The sequence below is a fragment of the Urocitellus parryii genome, chromosome 2, assembly GCF_045843805.1.
Source record: "Urocitellus parryii isolate mUroPar1 chromosome 2, mUroPar1.hap1, whole genome shotgun sequence".
Classification (NCBI taxonomy): domain Eukaryota; kingdom Metazoa; phylum Chordata; class Mammalia; order Rodentia; family Sciuridae; genus Urocitellus; species Urocitellus parryii.
This window is the reverse complement of record NC_135532.1, coordinates 202355717-202374672: the sequence shown is the minus strand read 5'-3', so window position 1 is coordinate 202374672 and position 18956 is coordinate 202355717. Positions and strand designations below refer to the sequence as shown.

Sequence of the window (18956 nt, the reverse complement as noted above, 5' to 3'; positions counted from 1 at the left end):
CGGAATAGGAGTAGAGGAGCTGCACAGTTAATGCTCCTGAAATTACTTCAGCAAGAAGGATGGGGACCAGTCCATAAACGTGAAGTTGCCATTCCTGTGTTCGGAAAAGCCCTGGGTCCTGAGAACAGAATCTAAAACTATCACGGGAGGACGCAGAGTAGAAACGAGTGACCAGAGCGGGAAGCAGCATCCCGAGAACCAAGGGATGTGACCCGCACGACCCCCGAAGGCACCTCGGCAGGTATGGAGGCCAGACCCGGGTCCGTTCGGTCCTCGGCGCGGTCTCTGTACACATGTTCAGAAGGGAAGTCCGCGGCGAGGTGGGAATCGCCACCCACACCCAGGCTCTGTGCCCAGCTCCTGGCAGGGTCACAGAAGCGCCAAGACCTGCGCGGCAAGGTCCAGGACTCGGGGGGCGGGCCCTTACTGAAGCCCCGCCCCTTGCTCCTCCCCCTAGGCGCGCGAGTGGGTCCCGCGCGGCGCCAACCCTTTCCCGGGTCATCGCCCCTCCCCTCTTCCGGGCCTCTAGACCCCCGCGCGCCGCCTCGGGACCGCGCTCGCTCGTACGCGCGCTCGCCGCCTGCCCGCCAGCTCGCCAGCCAGCCGGTCCCCTCAGCGCGCGCTCGGCGGCCCGACGACGCGGGAGCCGCACGCGCCGGACGAGGCTCGCAGCGCTCCCTGTCGCCCAGCGCGGGCCGCTGAGCCGGCGCCCTCGGTTTCCGGCCCGGACACGGTCACGGCCGCTAAATCTGCAGCCCCAGAGAAGCGGCGCCGCGGCGGTGAGGAGACCCAAACTGGGGGAGGCGGTGATGGCGGGGCTGAGGGCAACGGGAGAGGGTGGTCCGAGCGCTCCCGCAGCCACGTCGAAGGCTCGCTGGCGGGCGGGGAGCGGGGGGAAGGGGAAGGGTGCGGGTTCGAACCCGGGTGCACGGGCTCCAGCTCGGCTCTGGGAAGGGCTGGGGTCCGCGGGGACGGCTCGCGGGGGTTTCCGCGGGACCCCGGCGGGCCCCAGAGCGAGGAGACGCCGCCTCGAGGCTCGTGCCACGTTTCCACCGCGCGTTACCTTCCGCCTTGGAGTGGGCGACTGCCCTGCGCCTTCCCACCCTCTGCCAGCCCCTTTCGCGTCGGTGGCGTTTCCGCGGCCCGGGGGCCCGGCTTGCTGTCGGAGGGTCGCTCCTCAAGGAAGCCGGGTCTTCGAACCCAGAGCCCCGGGTGCTGGCCGCCAACTGGAGACAGCCCGCCCTAGCGAGGATGCTGTGGGGAGGCCAGGAATTGGGGCCCGGGGGCCGTCCCCCTGAACTTGGGGGAAAACCAGGATTGCAGAAGTCCGACCGGCTTGCAGGTCGTCCTCAAGAGCGGGTGGAGATGTTTGGTGGCTCTCGGCCCAGCCCTCTTAAATCCCCAGCGGGAGTGCTTAGCAGCTGGTTCTGATGGCTTCAGAAAGTCCAACTCTTGTCCCTTGAAGTTTTCCCCCACCTCATGGTCGGGATCCCGCCTAGTGACGCCGCCGAGGCCGGTCACGGACTCCGCATCCCCGAGGCCAGCCTTCCGCTCCCTCAACCTTGGGACGTCTATCTAGAGAAATTTGTTTCTGGAAACGGATGCGATTAGCTCTTCGTTACAAGGGAGGGGAAACTACAAACTTATGGACTCCTCGAAGGCCGGGCTTGGTTTTCCTTTGGTTTTATCCACGCAGCCAGGAGCTGAGGAGACTGGAACAAAAGTAGAACTTGAGGAGCAGCCGCGGCGGTGACGACGTCCCAGGATGACGTCACCGTGCGATATTTAAAATGGGAGCTCTTTGCTCTGACTGTGGTTGGAAGGGTTGTGGCCACTTACTCGAAATATGTCTATGGTCTTACTGGCCCTTCTTGCTTCTGTTTGTTCTCTCTCTGACTTTATAACTCTCCCTCTTTTACTCTTTGGGAATCCTAGAATACTGCTGGGGGTGGGTTAGCTTTTTAGCTATTCCAGTCACCATTGCTTCAAACAGAAAAATAAATAAAGTCCATATGACTCATCTTGTGTTACAACCAAAAGCAGCCACTAAGTGGTTCTTTCCTTTCCTTCTTCCTTTTTATTTTTTATATGAAACTAAGCAAACAAGAGTAAATCACCAAATTCTCATATGTATCACATAGTTGGCAAGTTTAATGAATGAGGACAATGATTTAAGGAATTCAGTCCATTTCTTTAGTGTGGTTCCTTGTTTTCTTTGGTGGGATAGAAGTTACTATAATTCCTTCAGCAAGTTTCTCCCCAAACGGTGTATTAAATTGCAGTAGGTTTCTTTTCCATCATAAAGTGGCAGAGTATAAATGTAGCTTTATAAAGTGGAAATGGCTTACATTTTTCAGGAGGGAGTTCGATAGCAGTTGCAGTCCACTGAAGTAGTTATGTAAGTAGCTGTGCCCAGGTCCTGGTACCTAGCAGTTGAAGCTGAATTGACATTCTAGGGCCCTAGGGAAAAAATTCAGGTGTGTTCCAGGATCAGAAAGCACATAACTGCCACCACACTTCTCAAACTATATAGAATTTATTTCACAGTAAATTCCCATGTTTGAATTTATACCTAGAGCAAAAGAATCATATTATGAAGAGAGACTTAAAAGAGCAGGTTGAGAAAAGAAAGAAAGCTAACAGAATCAGCTTTGTTTTTTAAATGTGTAGGAACAAACTCTTTGCTGAGTAGTTGGGTTTTATACTAAACATAGCAGAGTCTCCCAAAAAGGTGGTGTTGCTTAGTAAATGCAGCATCCAAATAACTCTAAGATACTTACAGCAGCCAAAGGAATGAGCTCATCCAGTAAACAGAATATATATCAAAACAATCCCAAGACAAGATTTTTGTCTTTATGGATTAATCAGTGATAAATCAGATCTGCCATTTTAAAAGAGTCTTTTCTTCAAAATGCAGCTACATCTCTAACTATTTCTTTTAGCTCTTCTGTGAGCAACCCTGAATTTCTACTCTTTTAAATACGTTTTGTAGGAGCCACTATTTTTTTGTCTTGTCTTTTAAAGAACTTTATATCTATTCCTGAAAGAGTACTTACAGAAAGTCAATGCTGAAATTTTTATGTGTAACAGTTTTATTGAGATATAATTTACATACCATACAACTTACCCATTTAAAATATATAGTTCAGGGGGTTTTGTATATTCACAGTTGTATAACCATTAGAATACGCAGTTTTGGAATATTCTTATCACCCTAAGTAACTTTAAACTTATTAGCATCACTCCTGTTCCCTTTCTGTCCTGCCCCTAGACCACTGTCTATAGATTTGCCTATTTTGGACATTTCATATGAGTGGAATCATATGATATGTGATCTTTTGTGACTGGCTTATTTCTCTTAGAATAATGTTTTCAAGGTTCATCCATGTTTTTATAGAATGTATTGGTACTTCATTCCTTTTTACTGCTAAATAATATTCTACTGCATGTATATACATAATTTGTGCATTCATTAATTGGTTGAAACAACTTGGGTTGTTTCTACTTTTTGGCTTTTATGAATAATGCTTCTGTAAATATTTTGTACAAGTTTTTGTACACAAATGTGTTTTCATTTCTCCTGGGCATATAGCTAAGAAGTGGAACTACTGGATAATATGATAACTATTTATAACAGTTTTAGGAACTATAAACTTCTAAAATATCTCTTCAATACTCAATTTTAAAATGGACTTTCTTGCATGTTTTAAAGCTGAAATAATTACTGACATGTTTAGTGAAATCTGTATAATAATATCATTATTGTGGTTCTCTTTAATATCTGATATCATTTCAGTCAACAGGAACAATTTGGTGTGCTCTTTTTACTTCTTCACAAAGCTAAGTGATACAGTTCTGAAATAGTATTTTATAATAAGCTCTTTATTGTATAAACATAAATCAGTGATTGTTCCCTACTTCAGATATGAGCCAATGAAATACAGTATTAAATTGGAAGGAGGAAGAAAAGCTGAAGGAGGATTTTTTGCAGAGCTTTATCTTCCAGTTTTTATATTTTGTTTTATTTGAAAAAAATCTATTTTATCTTTGCAGGGAAAAATGAAGAATGAAATTGCTGCCGTTGTCTTCTTTTTCACAAAGCTAGTTCGAAAACATGATAAGTTGAAAAAAGAGGCAGTTGAGAGATTTGCTGAGAAATTGACTCTAATACTTCAAGAAAAATATAAAAATCACTGGTATCCAGAAAAACCATCAAAAGGACAGGCTTACAGGTAAATGATTACATTGGACAGTTGGATTGAACTAGAGGCAAATCAACTCCTAAAAAGGTGCAAGGCCAGAGGATTGAAGGATGTGCCAAACATCCCTATAACGATTTTATCTGCAAAATATAGACAATTTCTGAGGTGTCAGTTTAAAGTATAAGTATTTGTTGATGGACTCCTACTGCCTAGACTTGGGCGGCCAATGCTGTAGGCTCATAGGATTTAGTCTCTTGTGGTTATAAAATGGTTCATGACTGAGTACATTTCTCTATGTATCATAGGTACTTGGGGTTTTTCACAGTTCTAGAGGACTCCTAATCATTCATAATTAAGCATGGTAAGAGTTGAGTCTTCTTATATCCAAAAGTAAATTATATGCTATACAGTTTGGGGGGATTAAACCCAGGGACATTTTGCCACAGAACTACATCCTGGCCCTTTTTATTTTTTTGTATTGAGACACAGGATGTCAATAAGTTGCCCAGGCTGACCTTGAACTTACCATCTTCCTGCCTCAGCCTCCCAAGTAGTTTGGACATACACCACTATGCTTGGCTGCTATGCATAGTTCTTTTTGGTAGAAGCCAGGGTTAACAATATTGTAGATGAAATAACTCACCTATGATCCATGGCTAATAATCCTTGAGTCTAGGATTTAAACTCAAGTCTAACTCACCAGATTCTCATGAGCTTTCTGCCTACCACTTGGCACTGAGAAGGAAGAAAATTCTTCTTTGAACTATCTTTTATACTCTGGTTGATAAGTTACATTTGAAGTTTGAAGTAAAGAAGAGCAGGCGTCTACAGAATGTGTCCTGGCATGTTCACTACCTAATATTTATGTGACTGCTTAGAACTGGGTCTGAGAATCTCTTCCTAAACTTAGCTGTCAAACCTTTCCCCATTTGTACATGTGGCCATATAAAATAAAAGTGGAACAGTTGTGACTACTGTAACACAACAAATTCTTTTATTTGAGTCTATTGCTATCCCTAAAGTTTATTCTGCAAATCAGTCTTCTGTGTTTTTATGTAAAAAGTTCTTTTCTTACTGAGCTGTTGCAAGTATAGGACTATTCAGGGAATCTCGGAGGGGGTGAAAATATAATTCCTTTATTTCTCATTTGCTGAAAGACAAGAGCTAGTGTCCTATTGACAAGGGAATAAAGATTAGAATATTTCCTCTTTCACATATATCCAAAGAGGTTTCTTAATAAATTAAAAAATGTAGTGGATTGTTGGATTGAAGTAGAAATGTGGATGTTAACATAGGCTTGGTCATTTTGGGGGGTTCCTTTTTTTCTGCACATGTACTTTTCTTTCTTCTTCCCCTTTACTCCTATGATGGAAATTGAATCCAGGGTACTTAACCTTTGACCTGCATCCTTAACCCCTTTTATTTTTAGACAGTGTCTTGCTAAATTGCTGAGACTGGCCTGGATCCTGTGATCCTCCTGCCTCAGCATCCCCCAGTAGCTGGAATTGTAGGCATGCATCACCACATCTGACTTTTTCACATCTACATTTCTGATAGAACAGCTTTTGAGTTTTTATACGGACCTAATTGATGAAGGCTTTTGGAAGTGCCAAGACACTGTATTACTATAGCAAAAACAACAACAAAAAGTGACACTGTCAAGTAAAGGTCAAACATTGTATGATTTCATTTCCACTAATTCTAAAAACTAGAGAAAAAATTAATTGAACAGGATTAAATTGGCAAGTGATCAGAAGTATCATTGACTCATTTTAAAACTCAGTGAAATCTTTAAGGTAGAATACCATTTGACTTCATGGTGATTTGTTAATGTTATAGATATGAAAATATAGTATTAACCAGAGTTATTAAAATCTCTTCAATTTATAGAGTAGGTTGAAGCATTCTTTTTCTTCCAAATGTTTATACATTAACTATGTTTTCTCTGTAATATATACTAATAAGATACTTACCAAGGGCAATTTGACATTAAGAACTGTAAAAATGTTCATGCCTTTTAAGCATTAAGTCTAAGAATCTATTCTGGAAGCATAATTAGAAATGCAGACAAATATATATGAATATGGATGTTTCTTACACTTTGTAATTGGAAAGAACTAAACTGACAACATTGAGTGGTAGACTATTTTTATGCAACTTTTAAAATCTTGTGTTTCAAGAGTAGTTAAAGGAGAAGTAGTCACAGTGTGTAAACAAGTAGCATAAAAATATATAAGGTGTAGTGGCATGTGCCTGTAAATCAGGCTTCTCAGGAGGCTAAGGAAAGAGGATTCCTAGTTCAAGGGCAGCCTGGACAGCTTAGGAAGACTATGTCTCAAGGGCAGGGGATATAGCTCAGTGGTAGAACACCTGCATGTGTGAGATACTGGGTTTAATATCCAGTAACAACTACACTCACACACACTTGTGTACATTTGTTGAAGAAAAATCCTGCTTAAGCATCTATATTTACATATAATTTTTAGGCTTAGAGCCTGTATCACCTTCATTATGGGTAACATCTGTTTCCTTATCTTTAACTGCTTTTGATGCTGGGGCTTTTGAATTAACCTTACACAACATTAGAATCTGTCTATAAAGGATTAAGCACCTTCTTACATTCTATTGTTAATGATATTAAGATAAGTTCAGAGAATCAGAATAGATACCCGTATTATTGTATTTTTTGTTGTTATTGTTTTGCAGCACTAGAGCTTGAAACTAGGACCTTACACATGCTAGGCAAGCATTCTTAACACTGAGTTACGTCCCCAACCCTGGGTATTGTCAGATAACATGAATTTTGGTGTCTGGTGCCTGGATTTGAAATCTAGATCTATTGCTACTAGTTGTATGATGTTGGAAAGTTACTAAAACTCTCTGCCTCCTGTTTCCATATAAGGTTGAAAATAGTATTTAACTCATGCGATAATTGTGAGAATTAAGAATTAATATAATCAATGCATTTAAGAAATTGCCCATTGAATAGTAAAAATTCAGACAGTTGTTATTAGCTATTACTAATGAGAACTTTTTCATTTTTTGTATCTTGTGACACAATTACTAATTGTTTTTGTGCCATCATATTTATAGTTTAAGGTTTGAGGGAGAGGGTAAATGATTTATCACCCAGTAAATATGGGCTAACACTCAGGTTCTCTTGATTGTAGATGTATTTATTGCTTCTTAGTTAAATAAATATTGTTTCTTAGATAAAACCAAAACAGGCTTTAGTTGTCACTTATTTTCTTTTTTAAAAAGAAGTTATATGAAATAAACCAATAATATTTTAGTGTCATTTTAATCATAAGTATGTAATATGAATGATTCTATGTCCTTGATTAATTCTATATTTTTAGAACAGCTACAGGTAAGGCAAAGGGTCCTCAACATTATTATCTGAGATTAAAAAAAAACAGGTTCGTGACACATTAAAATGTCACAAGAATTTTCAAATATCATTTGAAACACTGGTTGTGGTATTTTGTTAGTTATAGATTTTGTCTTGATGCTGCCTCCTAGCTTGTGAAAATTTTGTTATCTAGGAACTTGGCACACAAAAATTTTGCTTTCGGAGTTCTAAGTAATTCCATGCAGCTTCCATACATACTCCATGTACATTTAGGGTAAAATATTCTCCTTTGTTCTCCATCAGGGATTTTGTTGTTATTATTATGTACTTTGGCAAATGCTGATTGGTACGATTATGATTAAGACTTAGCTAAACCCTAGACCATAAATATAACTTCACTTTATTGTAGATGCATTCGTGTCAATAAGTTTCAGAGAGTTGATCCTGATGTTCTAAAAGCCTGTGAGAACAGCTGCATCTTATACAGTGACCTGGGTTTGCCAAAGGAGCTCACTCTCTGGGTGGATCCATGTGAGGTGTGCTGTCGGTGAGTTCTAAACTTTGACAACTAAACTGATTTTACCAAATTCTCTAATGAGTGGCCTGCCTACGTAGATTTATGATTATAAACTGGTGGTTTGGTCTTCTCAGATATTTATTTTATGAAGTACTTTGCATGTGGTAATGAGGATTGAACCCAGGAGTGTTCTACCTGTGTGACATCCCCAGATATTATTTTCTTTTTCTTTCTTTTTCAGTTTTATTTTGAGACAGGATCTTGCTAAGGTGCCCTGGCTGTCTTTCATGGCGGTATACTTTCCCTTCAATTTAGAAAAGAAGCTAATTCCACATAATACTAGATAATAATTTTTGGTTGGTCTCTGTTTTTATTTCCCTTCCCTATTTTGGTTTGCAGGTAACTGAGGGATATTTTCAAGGTTTTGTTTTCATAATGGAACTTAACTTACCTCACAGAATTGTAAGAGATGAGTGCTAGGTGTGAAATCTGTTTGAACTCTATTAAAAAAAAAAGTATGGACTAGATGCTTTTAGTTGTGGGATTTTAAAAAATAAAAGCAACATTCACCTTTTAGGTAGTTCATAGTGTAATAAGGAAGAAGAAAGGGTAAGCCCTGGCACCATAGTCTGATCTGTGCTGTGTTGGATCTATGTAGCCAAGTACAGTAGCACATGCTACATCACTACTACTCTGGAGGCTGAGGAAGAAGAATCACAAGTTTGAGGGTAGCCTGGACAACTTAATAGACCCTGTCTTAAAATAAAAGGGGATATAGCTCAGTGGTAGACTACAAGTCCCTGGGTTTAATTTCCAGTACTATAAAACAAATAAACAAAAAAAGTAGAAATTATACATAAGTGCAGTGATAGGTGACACCAAGGAGAAATTTAGAGGCTGTGCTGGGGGTTGGTCAGAAAAGATGAAACTCAAGCTGACAGGGAAATGATGATTTTAGGTTGACTAGATGACAAAGCAGAAATGCTATTCCTCTGGGGGAACCAGAGGCATGGAATCCCCACAAGAATTTTCCTATGACCAAACCTGAAGCGTGTTTCTCTTTGGTTTTAAGGTACAATTCTATTGGCCTCTGTATTGATTGTAGTAGAGCTTCCTTTGGTTATAAACCTAATTATGCTTCTCAGCTTCAGCAGTGAGCGGGGGAGTAAAGATACGTAGTGCTAAAAATACATGGTTATTCTTCCACTAAATTTTATCAGGAACACCTGGAAATTACTACTTGATTTGCCAGCAGTTGATATAAACTTATTGCTTTTGGAAACCTCATGGAGGAAGTAGAGATTTATAGAGATTTAGATTCTCCAGCACTTCTTTTCAGGTAGGAAAAAGGAAGGGTAAGCCATCACAAGTTTAGGTCTGAGAATGTTAAGATTCTGGGACAAATTAAGGATAGATCGTCTTAGGCTGGTGTCTGACTTTGGAGACTATGGTCACTGGACTCCTGCAGAAGACTTCAGTTTACAAGAAAAACTGTCATATTGAATTGCTTATTTTCTTGTTTATCATAGTTAACTCTTATTTAACACATAGTTCTAAGTTAGTTGTATAGTTTCTCTGCCCATTAAAAAAAATTAATAGCATTTGAAAGAAAATTATTCATGGTAGTCATAAAACTACAAAAAACTGTTATCTAGTCTTGACAGAGTTAAGAGTTAAAAAGCTAAAAAGTTGAGCACAAATATATTATCACATAGTTAAATAGTATGATTCTAAATCGTTAGGGAAAATTTTTATATCTAAGGATGTTTAAGAAGTTGGGTAATTGTATGAATATTTTGGACATGTTTACTTTGAGTGCTTAAAATAAGTCTTGGAACCTGAGGATAAAAGCTTTAGTTATATGGACATTTTACTTCAGTGGATATTTGCCTTATTTGACAATACCAGATGATGAAAAACACTATGTATTCATCTTGTTATTTTAAAAAGTCTTCATATTCATTAATCTTCTAATAATTTATACATAATTAAAATTTGCCCCAAAATGGCTATGATGTGTTTTTTCTTCCCACTGCTAATAGAATTTACCTCCAGTATGTAATATACTTAATCAGAGATACCAGAACACTAAGTGCTTTTTTTGGGGGGGGGCGGGGTACCGAAGATTGAACTCAGGGGCACTTGACCACTGAGCTACATCCCCAGATCTATTTTATATTTTATTTAGAGACAAGTTCTCACTGAGTTCTTTAGTGCCTCACTTTTGCTGAGGCTGGCTTTGAACTCGCCATCTTCCTGCTTCAGCCTCCGGGAGATGCTGGGATTATAGGCATGTGCCAACTAACTCATTGGTATACTAGAAACTGAGATTATAAAAAAGAATTGGTGCACTCAGAACATTCTTCATAGTCCTCAGTTATTCTGTCAGGATGAAAAGGTGAATGAGTACAAAGAATACCATATGGTTAGAAAGGTTATCATTTAGTGAAATATTTGAAGAGACAGCATAGATAACAGATTTTTTTTAGGATGAGAAAAATCTGAGAATAGCTGGCAGCTTTATTACCTATTCAACATATTGTATAGCTTTTTACACAATATGTGCAGTCTCTTTTTTTCTGATAAAGAACGTTAGATAACTATTGATTTGTTTCATATTGACTAAATTAACCTGTTTTAGCAGTACATCATTGAAAACTAGAAAGTTTAGAGGTTGTCCAATACTAATTCTCCTAAGGAATTAACTGGACATTCTAATGTTACAGTAATACAGCCAGCAGCTATCCTTACTGTGAATGAGGCCCTCATACCAAAAGGCTACAGAGGGAAAGATACAGAACCTAATTTGGTGTCAAAGAAATCTGAATTTATAAAGCTGATTCTTCAGTTGTTATGGCTACCTTTTTCCTACAAAGGATTTTTCACAGATTTCTTGCTTTTCTCTTTCGCTTGAAATTTGAGTTCATTAATGGACAAAACAAGATATACTTAACCATTGTTAATATTACTGTTATTAACATGAATTAAGCTTTGATTGTGTCAAAATTGAGCCTTTAAAACATGGAGAAGACATAGTGGTAAGTTTCTGTTGTTAAACACTCGTGTTAAATAAACTTGGAAATAATATATAATACATGCATTCTGTGTTGTAAGGAACTTACCCAATTGCTTAGGCTTTTTATAAGAAGAACTTCTAGTTGAAGATATCTGAGTTTATCCAGCCAACTCCAGCTTCCTCATTCAGCATATAGGAAAGTTAGGCTTGAAGAAATTAAGTGACTTGTCTCTGAGGGTCATGGAGCTGGTTAGTGGCAGAGCCAGAACAAAAAACTAATCCAGTGTTCTTTGTACCAACCTATAACAACTCCATTTGTGAGATAAACAAGAAAAAGAAGAGGAAAAAAGTGTTGTACATTACATTTAGGTAGCACTGATATCTTTATTCAACCTATAGAAATGGAACACAGCACACTTATTTAAAGAAATAGCCATGATTAAAAAGTAATTTGAAACAAGTGTTATCTTGTAATTAAATAACAGCAGTAAAACCTTATTTTTCTATTAAAGTCTATCAAGTTTAACATTTCCACTTGAAGTTACTTGTTTAATCTTTTTTCAAGCCTTGAATCACTTTGTGTTTCTAACTTCAAAGTATGTATTATGTGAACTATTCAAAAAATAATTCTTTTGTCCTAACACTGATTAGAAATTGTTTCACAGTATTTACATTGTATAGTCTATTTGAATAGCTTTGTGGGTTTGTCCTTTGTCCTTTTTGAGTAAAATTTATGCATTTTTCTCTCATTGCAGAATTTTTCTTTTTAAAAGTAATCAACACCCAACACTTCATATTTTGATAATTAGTTTTCCTATAGCAGGCTTTCAAAAATGTTTGGAAGGATAAAAAGGCATATGTTATTTATTTATTTTAATAATTTTTATTTTGTTTTGACTTAGGTTGTATTATTCTTCTTCCTTTTTTTTTTTTTTTTTTTTTAGAGAGAGAGAGAGAGAATTTTAATATTTATTTTTTAGTTCTCAGCGGACACAACATCTTTGTATGTGGTGCTGAGGATCAAACCCGGGCCGCACGCATGCCAGGCGAGCTCACGCTACCGCTTGAGCCACATCCCCAGCCCGTTTTTTTTTTTTTTTTTTTTTAATTAAGAACTGAGTAGTTCTTGAAATATATGAGTAAGCAGTATAATTCAAGCAAAACCCCTTTATTTTCCCAAAGAAGAATTTTTTTTCTTCAATATTGATAATTGTCTGAAATCTAATTTTTGTCAGTGTGAACATAAGAAACAGGCCCCTTTTAAGTATACCATGGTAAAAATAAATGTTTAGTTGATTTGTGACTTAAATTACTAGGATATATTTTACAGTGGTCATTCAGAAGTAAATCGGAAAATTTTACTTTACAAGCAATTTCATTGATGTATACAAAAATGTAGTCAAAACAATGAATCTCTTTGTGATGTTTTAAACATTGTTAAATCAGTAGAGAAAGAAAGAAAATGGAATCACTCCAGAAGTAGAAAATTATGGCATTCTTGCTGGCATGTAGCTGGGTTAGGTTATTAAATATGTCAAATTCAGTTCTGGGATGGTTCCTTTCTTTGTTTCCTTGGAATAATTGCATATCCAGATCAATATGATTGTTTTTATGGACATTTTCTTGCTTTGTTGATGTGATTTAAAGTTTGTAAATTTTTATATACTATTAGGTATGGAGAGAAAAACAATGCATTCATTGTTGCAAGCTTTGAAAATGAGGATGAGAACAAGGATGAGATCTCCAAGAAAGTTACCAGGGCCCTTGATAAAGTTACATCTGATTATCACTCAGGATCCTCCTCTTCAGATGAAGACACAAGTAAGGAAGTAGAAGTGAAACCCAATTCTGTGACTGCAGCCCCAAGCCCTGTGTACCAGGTAATAGTCTCATATTAAAGACATTAGTAGGAATTGCTTGTGTTCTGCAGGTACTCCTGCCTGTGTTGCCCATGGTTTCTGACTTTGTATTCCGTCTTTATATTCAGTTATTTGCCTTTCCCATATACAGGGAACCTGGTTCTCTGAGATGTAAATTGGATTCTGCATCACTTTTTCCAAAGTCTGCTTGACTACTCAATGACTAGGGTAAATATATTTCAGAATATGTGCCCTCCCCCCCCCAAAAAAAATAGAAAAGTTAAAATATACCTGATATTTTATTCAAAAATTGCCACTCATTTTTTGTACTCTTGAACATTTCCAATTTTTATCTTTGGGTTTAATTTTATTCTTGTTCTTCCTATTTCCATTATTAAAGAGAAATTTCACTAAATTATATTTTGGTTAATTTTTTACTTAAGCCAAAACGAAGTTTCCCTCATGGCTTTAATAGTTAAAGAATCATATGATACATGATACATTTAGAGACTCTTTCACTTACTTATATCTATAATAAAGAATAGTTAATGTACTTTAAAAAAAAGTGTGGCCAACAGTATTCTTCAATAGAAGAAAGTTTTTAAAAGTAGAAAAATATGGAGATCTTTTGGATTGAGCTTTATTTTGTACATGTACTTATATCTAATTTTAAGTATATTTTAATGTGCCTGTTTTTATTAATTTGTCTCAGACATCATTTATTATACCATGTTATGGATTAGAGTTGGACTAAAATGAAAATTTAAATCTAATGAGTAAGAATAAGGGTATGGGAGTTTTGAGTGTGAGAAACAAAACTTCTGAATTTAGCATATAGTTATATAATGAACAATTTTTCAGTGACAGTTATTTTTGATTTCTTTCTTTTTGGAGGGAGATGTTGCTGAATTATCCATCCTAGGTTTGAGAGGAAGATTAGTTGTGAAGGTTATCATACTAGGGATATGTGTATATGTCAACACACACCTGCTTTATAAAACTTCAATATAAAAGAGTAAAATAATTAGGTGTCCACCCTCCCTCTTTAGGGGCCAGTCCTGTACCTTTCCACAGAGACATTCATCACCAGGGTTTTTTGTTGTTTTGTTTTGGTATACTTCCATAGACATTTCCTATATAGATAAGTAAATATATCTGCATTTCAGGATCATTTTTAAACCTTAGCCTTAAATATTTTGGACATTATTTGTCTCTGTATCATGCATTATGTACTGTAAATTACCTTTATTAAATTTCCTTTAATGCATTCAGATGTGTAGCAATTTTATTACTCAAGCAAGAATTTAAGTCTCAAATTGAATTGATTGCTGGTTATTCTTGATAAGTAAATAGATTCTTAATTTTTAGGATTTCTTTTAAAATTAAAATGCATTTAGTTTCCTTCATCATGAAAGAACAATAGGACAATAGAAAGGCATGAAAGTCAAGCTTTTACATGCTTCTTCAGAAAAACATTTCTCCTTGGACAAAACATGTCCCAGCAGAGAAACATTCCAGTTACAAGCCTTTGTGTAGAAAGCCAGGGCAAGTGGGCCACTGTAATCGTTTCTTTCTGTCCCCTTCTTCATCCTGAATCTGGGCTTGCCAAAAGCTTTAAAGGGATTTATCAAATAAGGACAAAAAAATGCCTAGCTGTGGTCTTTGTACTGGAGTGTTTTTGAAAGGTATTCCTTGAGTCAGCTCCCCACAAATCAAGAAGTGAAGATTATGTCAGTTCTGCCCAAATTGATCCTAGAGACTTGGCTTTTAGTATTTGTCAATATTAATCAAAATCCTAAAAACTTTTTTTTTAGAAAGTGACAAATGATTCAAAATTTTAAAACAGAATCAAATTGGGAAACTCTCACTACTAATACTAAGCTATTACTACATTCATTGAGACTGTGTGTTAATGGTTTAAAGAAACACATCCTTATCAATGGAACAGAATAGAAAGTTAAGAATAAACCCATATATGTACAATTGGTCTCCCCTCTAGCATAAATATAAAAGTAATAAAGCAATTCATTTGAGAAAAGTCTTCAGGGACTGGTATTGAAACAATTGTATTAAAAAAATTGATATGCTGCCCAGGCCATACACACCAAAAATTACAGATGGAACATAAACTTAAACATAAAAGCTAAATCTTTGATGCTTTTAGAAGAAAACATAAGGAAGTGCCTTCATTATCTTGATAGAGGCAAATATTTCTTCTAGGAATCACAGAAAACACACACACAAAAAAATCAGACTTCATAAATTGAAAATCTTGGGACTGAAGCATGGCTCAGAGGCAGAGCACTTGCATAGCACTTGTGATGCACTGAGTTTGATTCTTAGCACCACATAACAAAATAAAGGCATTTTGTCCATCTACAACTATAGAAAACAAAAAATTAAAAAAAAAATCTTTTCACTCATCAAAAGAAACTACTAAGAACTGGACACAGTGGCACATACCTGTAATTCTAGCAACTGAAGAGATGGGCAGCAAGTTCTAGACCGGCCTCAGCAACCTAGCAAGACCCTGTCTCAAAATAAAAAGGGCTGAGGAATGCCTTTAGGTTCAATCCCCAGTACTGAAAACACAAAAAAGAATTAAGAAAACGAATGGTCAAACCATACACGACAAAATTGTGTGTGTGTGTGTGTGTGTGTGTGTGTGTGTGTGTGTGTGTTTACGTATGTATATATGTATATACATACATACATATTAGCTCAGTGGTAAAGTGACCCTGGTTCAGTATTGCCAAAAGGAAAAAACATAAGAGGAAGTTGTGGATATACACTGTACCAAAGAAGGTATATAAATGGCCAATAAGCACATAAAAATGTGCTTGACTTTATTTGTCATCAGGAAAATGCAAAGAAAAACCACAATGAAACATTACTTCTTCCAAATTAAAAAGTCTGACACACCAAATATTGGCAAAGATGTAAAGCAACTAGAATTCATAAATTGCTGATGGAAGTATAAAATGATGCAACCACTTTAAAAAAATTGAAGGTAAATATACATCTGCCCTCTTAAGCCAACAATTCTTCTCCTAAGTATTTTACCAAGAAAAATGAAAACATGTTTATAAAACCAAGTACAAAAAAAAAAAAAGGAATAGTATGTGTGTTTTAAAATGTATAGCTACGTTCATAGGTAAATGCATAGAATCTCCCTTAGGTCAGTTGCTCCTGAGGAGGGTAATTAGGTAGCTTAGTTCAATAAAGAACAGGGACTTCCCACTCTCCACCATTTTGTATCTTTTTTTTTTTTAATATTTATTCTTTAGTTATAGGTGGACACGATGTCTTTATTTTGCTTTTTGTGGTGCTGTGGATCGAACCCAGTACCTCACGCATGCTAGGCGAATGCTCTACCTCTGAGCCACAACCCTAGCCCTATCTTTTTTATCGTTATATTCTATCATGAATATAATGCTATACAGAATATAAATATTTTTTAAATGTATACTTGGTCAGATTAGAGATCAAGAGAAATCTGAAATCACAAGGTGCAGCTTTTTTTTTTTTTTTTTTTTTTTGATATTGGGAATTTAACCCAGGTGAGCTACATCACAAGTGTTTTCTGGTTTTTATTTGAGAGAGGATCTTGCTAAGTTGTTCAGTTTAGAGCCTTGCTAAAGTTGCTGAGGCTGGCCTCGAACTTAGAATCCTCCTGCCTATCTCTCAAGTTGCTAAAATTACAGAAATATGCCACTGCTTCTGGTATAGCATGCAGCATTTTGAGCAGAGGTGTTCCAAAACTTCTGATAGACATCAACTTCACATTATTCAAAATGTTTCTATCTGACTTATGGGCCAATTTAAGACTTTTGTTTCCAAACACTAAACTGGCTACAACAGAATGATCTGGAGAGTTTTGTCAAAATACTTAGCCTCTATTCCTAAGATTTTATTATTGTTCAGTAGATAAAGGCTAAAATATGAATGTTTTGTGTTTAGAAGCTCCCTAAATGACTACTTACTTAGCTAGCTGTGGAAGCTGCAGGTCTAAAACATTGTATGTTCATATAAGGTTCGATTTGTTTCATGTTTTGATCTTTTCTGATTGAAGTTGTCTTATGTGTTTTGAGTTTTTTCATTTCTTCATTTGGGAAAACTGATCACCTATCATGGATGAGGATTTTAACATATTTAGACTTAACCATATACTACTTAGATCTACTTTTGGGGTTATAGATGAGTGATTTTTGTCTTTAATGAGATATATAGAAAATCATGTAGTTTTTTTGTTGAACTCATGTCTGATTTTTCCTTTGAATTAACTCAATATTTTCTCTTTACAGATTTCAGAACTGATATTCCCACCTCTCCCAGTGTGGCACCCTTTGCCCAGGAAAAAACCAGGAATGTACCGAGGGAATGGCCATCAGAGTCACTATCCTCCTCCTGTTCCATTTAGTTATCCAAATCAGGGAAGGAAAAATAAACCATATCGCCCAATTCCAGTGACATGGGTACCTCCTCCTGGAATGCATTGTGACCGGAATCACTGGGTTAATCCTCATATGTTAGCACCTCATTAGCTCCTTTTGATTCTGTGAGTGTCGTGTTGAGAGTAAGATAGAGTATATCTTACTACACATTAAAAGTTCAAAGTTCATACACAGTAGTGAAGTTAGATGGGCCAAAACCATCAAACTTATTTTTATAGAGAAGTTATTGAGAATAATCTTTCTTAAAAAATATATATATATGCACTTTAGATATATTGATATAGTTTGAGAAACTTTATTAAAGTTAGTCAAGTGCCTGAGTTTTTAATATTGGACTTGAGTATTTATATATTGTGCATCAACTCTGTTGTATACAAAACACTGTAGGAGTGGACGATTTGTTCTAGCACCTTTAAGCATTTACTTTATGGAGAGTATGTAAGTTATTTATATACAAGGAAATCTATTTTATGTCATTCTTTAGAAAAATTGCGTGAAATCATGTAGTTGCAAATAAAAAGTAGTTTGAGGCATGATAATGTGTGTTTTTGTTCTGTGCCTTAAAAAACAAAGGAAAAAGCAGAAGGAACATTTTACCTCAATGTATTTTAACTAAATATTTAGCAAAAAAGAGAAACAATAAGAAGTTTAAGTTTTCCTTAAAAAGTCAACTTTTTATTAATCATACCCTCCCACAGGTCACATGCCAAAATCGACATATAAAAAGCCAAAAATTTGTTAGTGGTAACTAATTAAAAATAAATATAATAAAACACCTTTTAACTATCACAGTCACTATACATATGATTTTTCTAACCAAGAATTTGACCTGTGGTAATTTTGATATGACATTTGACTTACATGCCTTATACCTTTACATAAAGCAGAAATGTTCTTTTGGACACTTTAATGTTTAAGTCTTTACTAGAGGTCTAAAATAAAGTCAAATATTACAGTACTTCAGATTCTTCAGTAGTCCTTCTATTTATACCACTGTAATCCCATCAGTCTTGTAAGTGTACTTGAACTACAAAAAGAAAAAAAGAGACACATCTTTTAAGAGTTTGGATATTTTTTTCCAAAAGTAAGTTTTTAAAAACTAAGATCAGTGATACTTTTCCCATCATCCCCATCTTTAAATTTTTAGTATTAAATTAGTTGACTTAATTATGAAAGCCACGCATTGGGTGGCCTTAGCAATTCCAAAAATTCCTGTCATTTTTTTAAAATTTGTTTAAGTATAGAATACAGAAAAGGACAAAAATCATAAAGGTGTAGCTAAATTTTGTGAAAATATGAAATCAGTTTTGACGGAATTTAACTTTATGAGGAAACATTTTCAAACTGTAGAGACTTTTCTAGTCTTACTTTGTTCTCTATTAAGCAATAAGCATCTTATATTTCTAAACCATAATATCTACATTTTTTCCCCTGAAATTTTTTCCTAGTAATTGGCATCACAGAGTTTTAAAATAAAAAACAAGTTTAGCTGTCATTTATTTTCTTTTAGGTCCTACAGAGTTTTAGGGTGATAATGAGAGATTTTGGTAGACAAT

At 36.6% G+C, this 18956-nt stretch overlaps 1 protein-coding gene across 1 annotated transcript; it reads left to right on the top strand.

Annotated features, from left to right (window-relative positions):
- Positions 1-601: 601 nt before the first annotated feature.
- On the top strand, positions 602-17925 carry Btg3 (BTG anti-proliferation factor 3). Its single transcript, XM_026411854.2, has 5 exons — positions 602-779; positions 4054-4232; positions 7964-8101; positions 12760-12967; positions 17251-17925. The coding sequence occupies exons 2-5, from the start codon at positions 4060-4062 to the stop codon at positions 17488-17490; spliced, it is 759 nt and encodes a 252-aa protein (XP_026267639.2). The 5' UTR covers positions 602-779; positions 4054-4059; the 3' UTR covers positions 17491-17925.
- Positions 17926-18956: the final 1031 nt, after the last annotated feature.

Bases quoted from the DNA above. Each gene is read 5' to 3' on its own strand.
- Btg3 (XM_026411854.2), top strand. From the start codon at position 4,060: ATGAAGAATGAAATTGCTGCCGTTGTCTTCTTTTTCACAAAGCTAGTT. The intron at 4,233-7,963 runs GTAAATGATTAC...ACTTTATTGTAG, and splicing joins TCAAAAGGACAGGCTTACAG to ATGCATTCGTGTCAATAAGT. The intron at 12,968-17,250 runs GTAATAGTCTCA...TTCTCTTTACAG, and splicing joins CCCCAAGCCCTGTGTACCAG to ATTTCAGAACTGATATTCCC.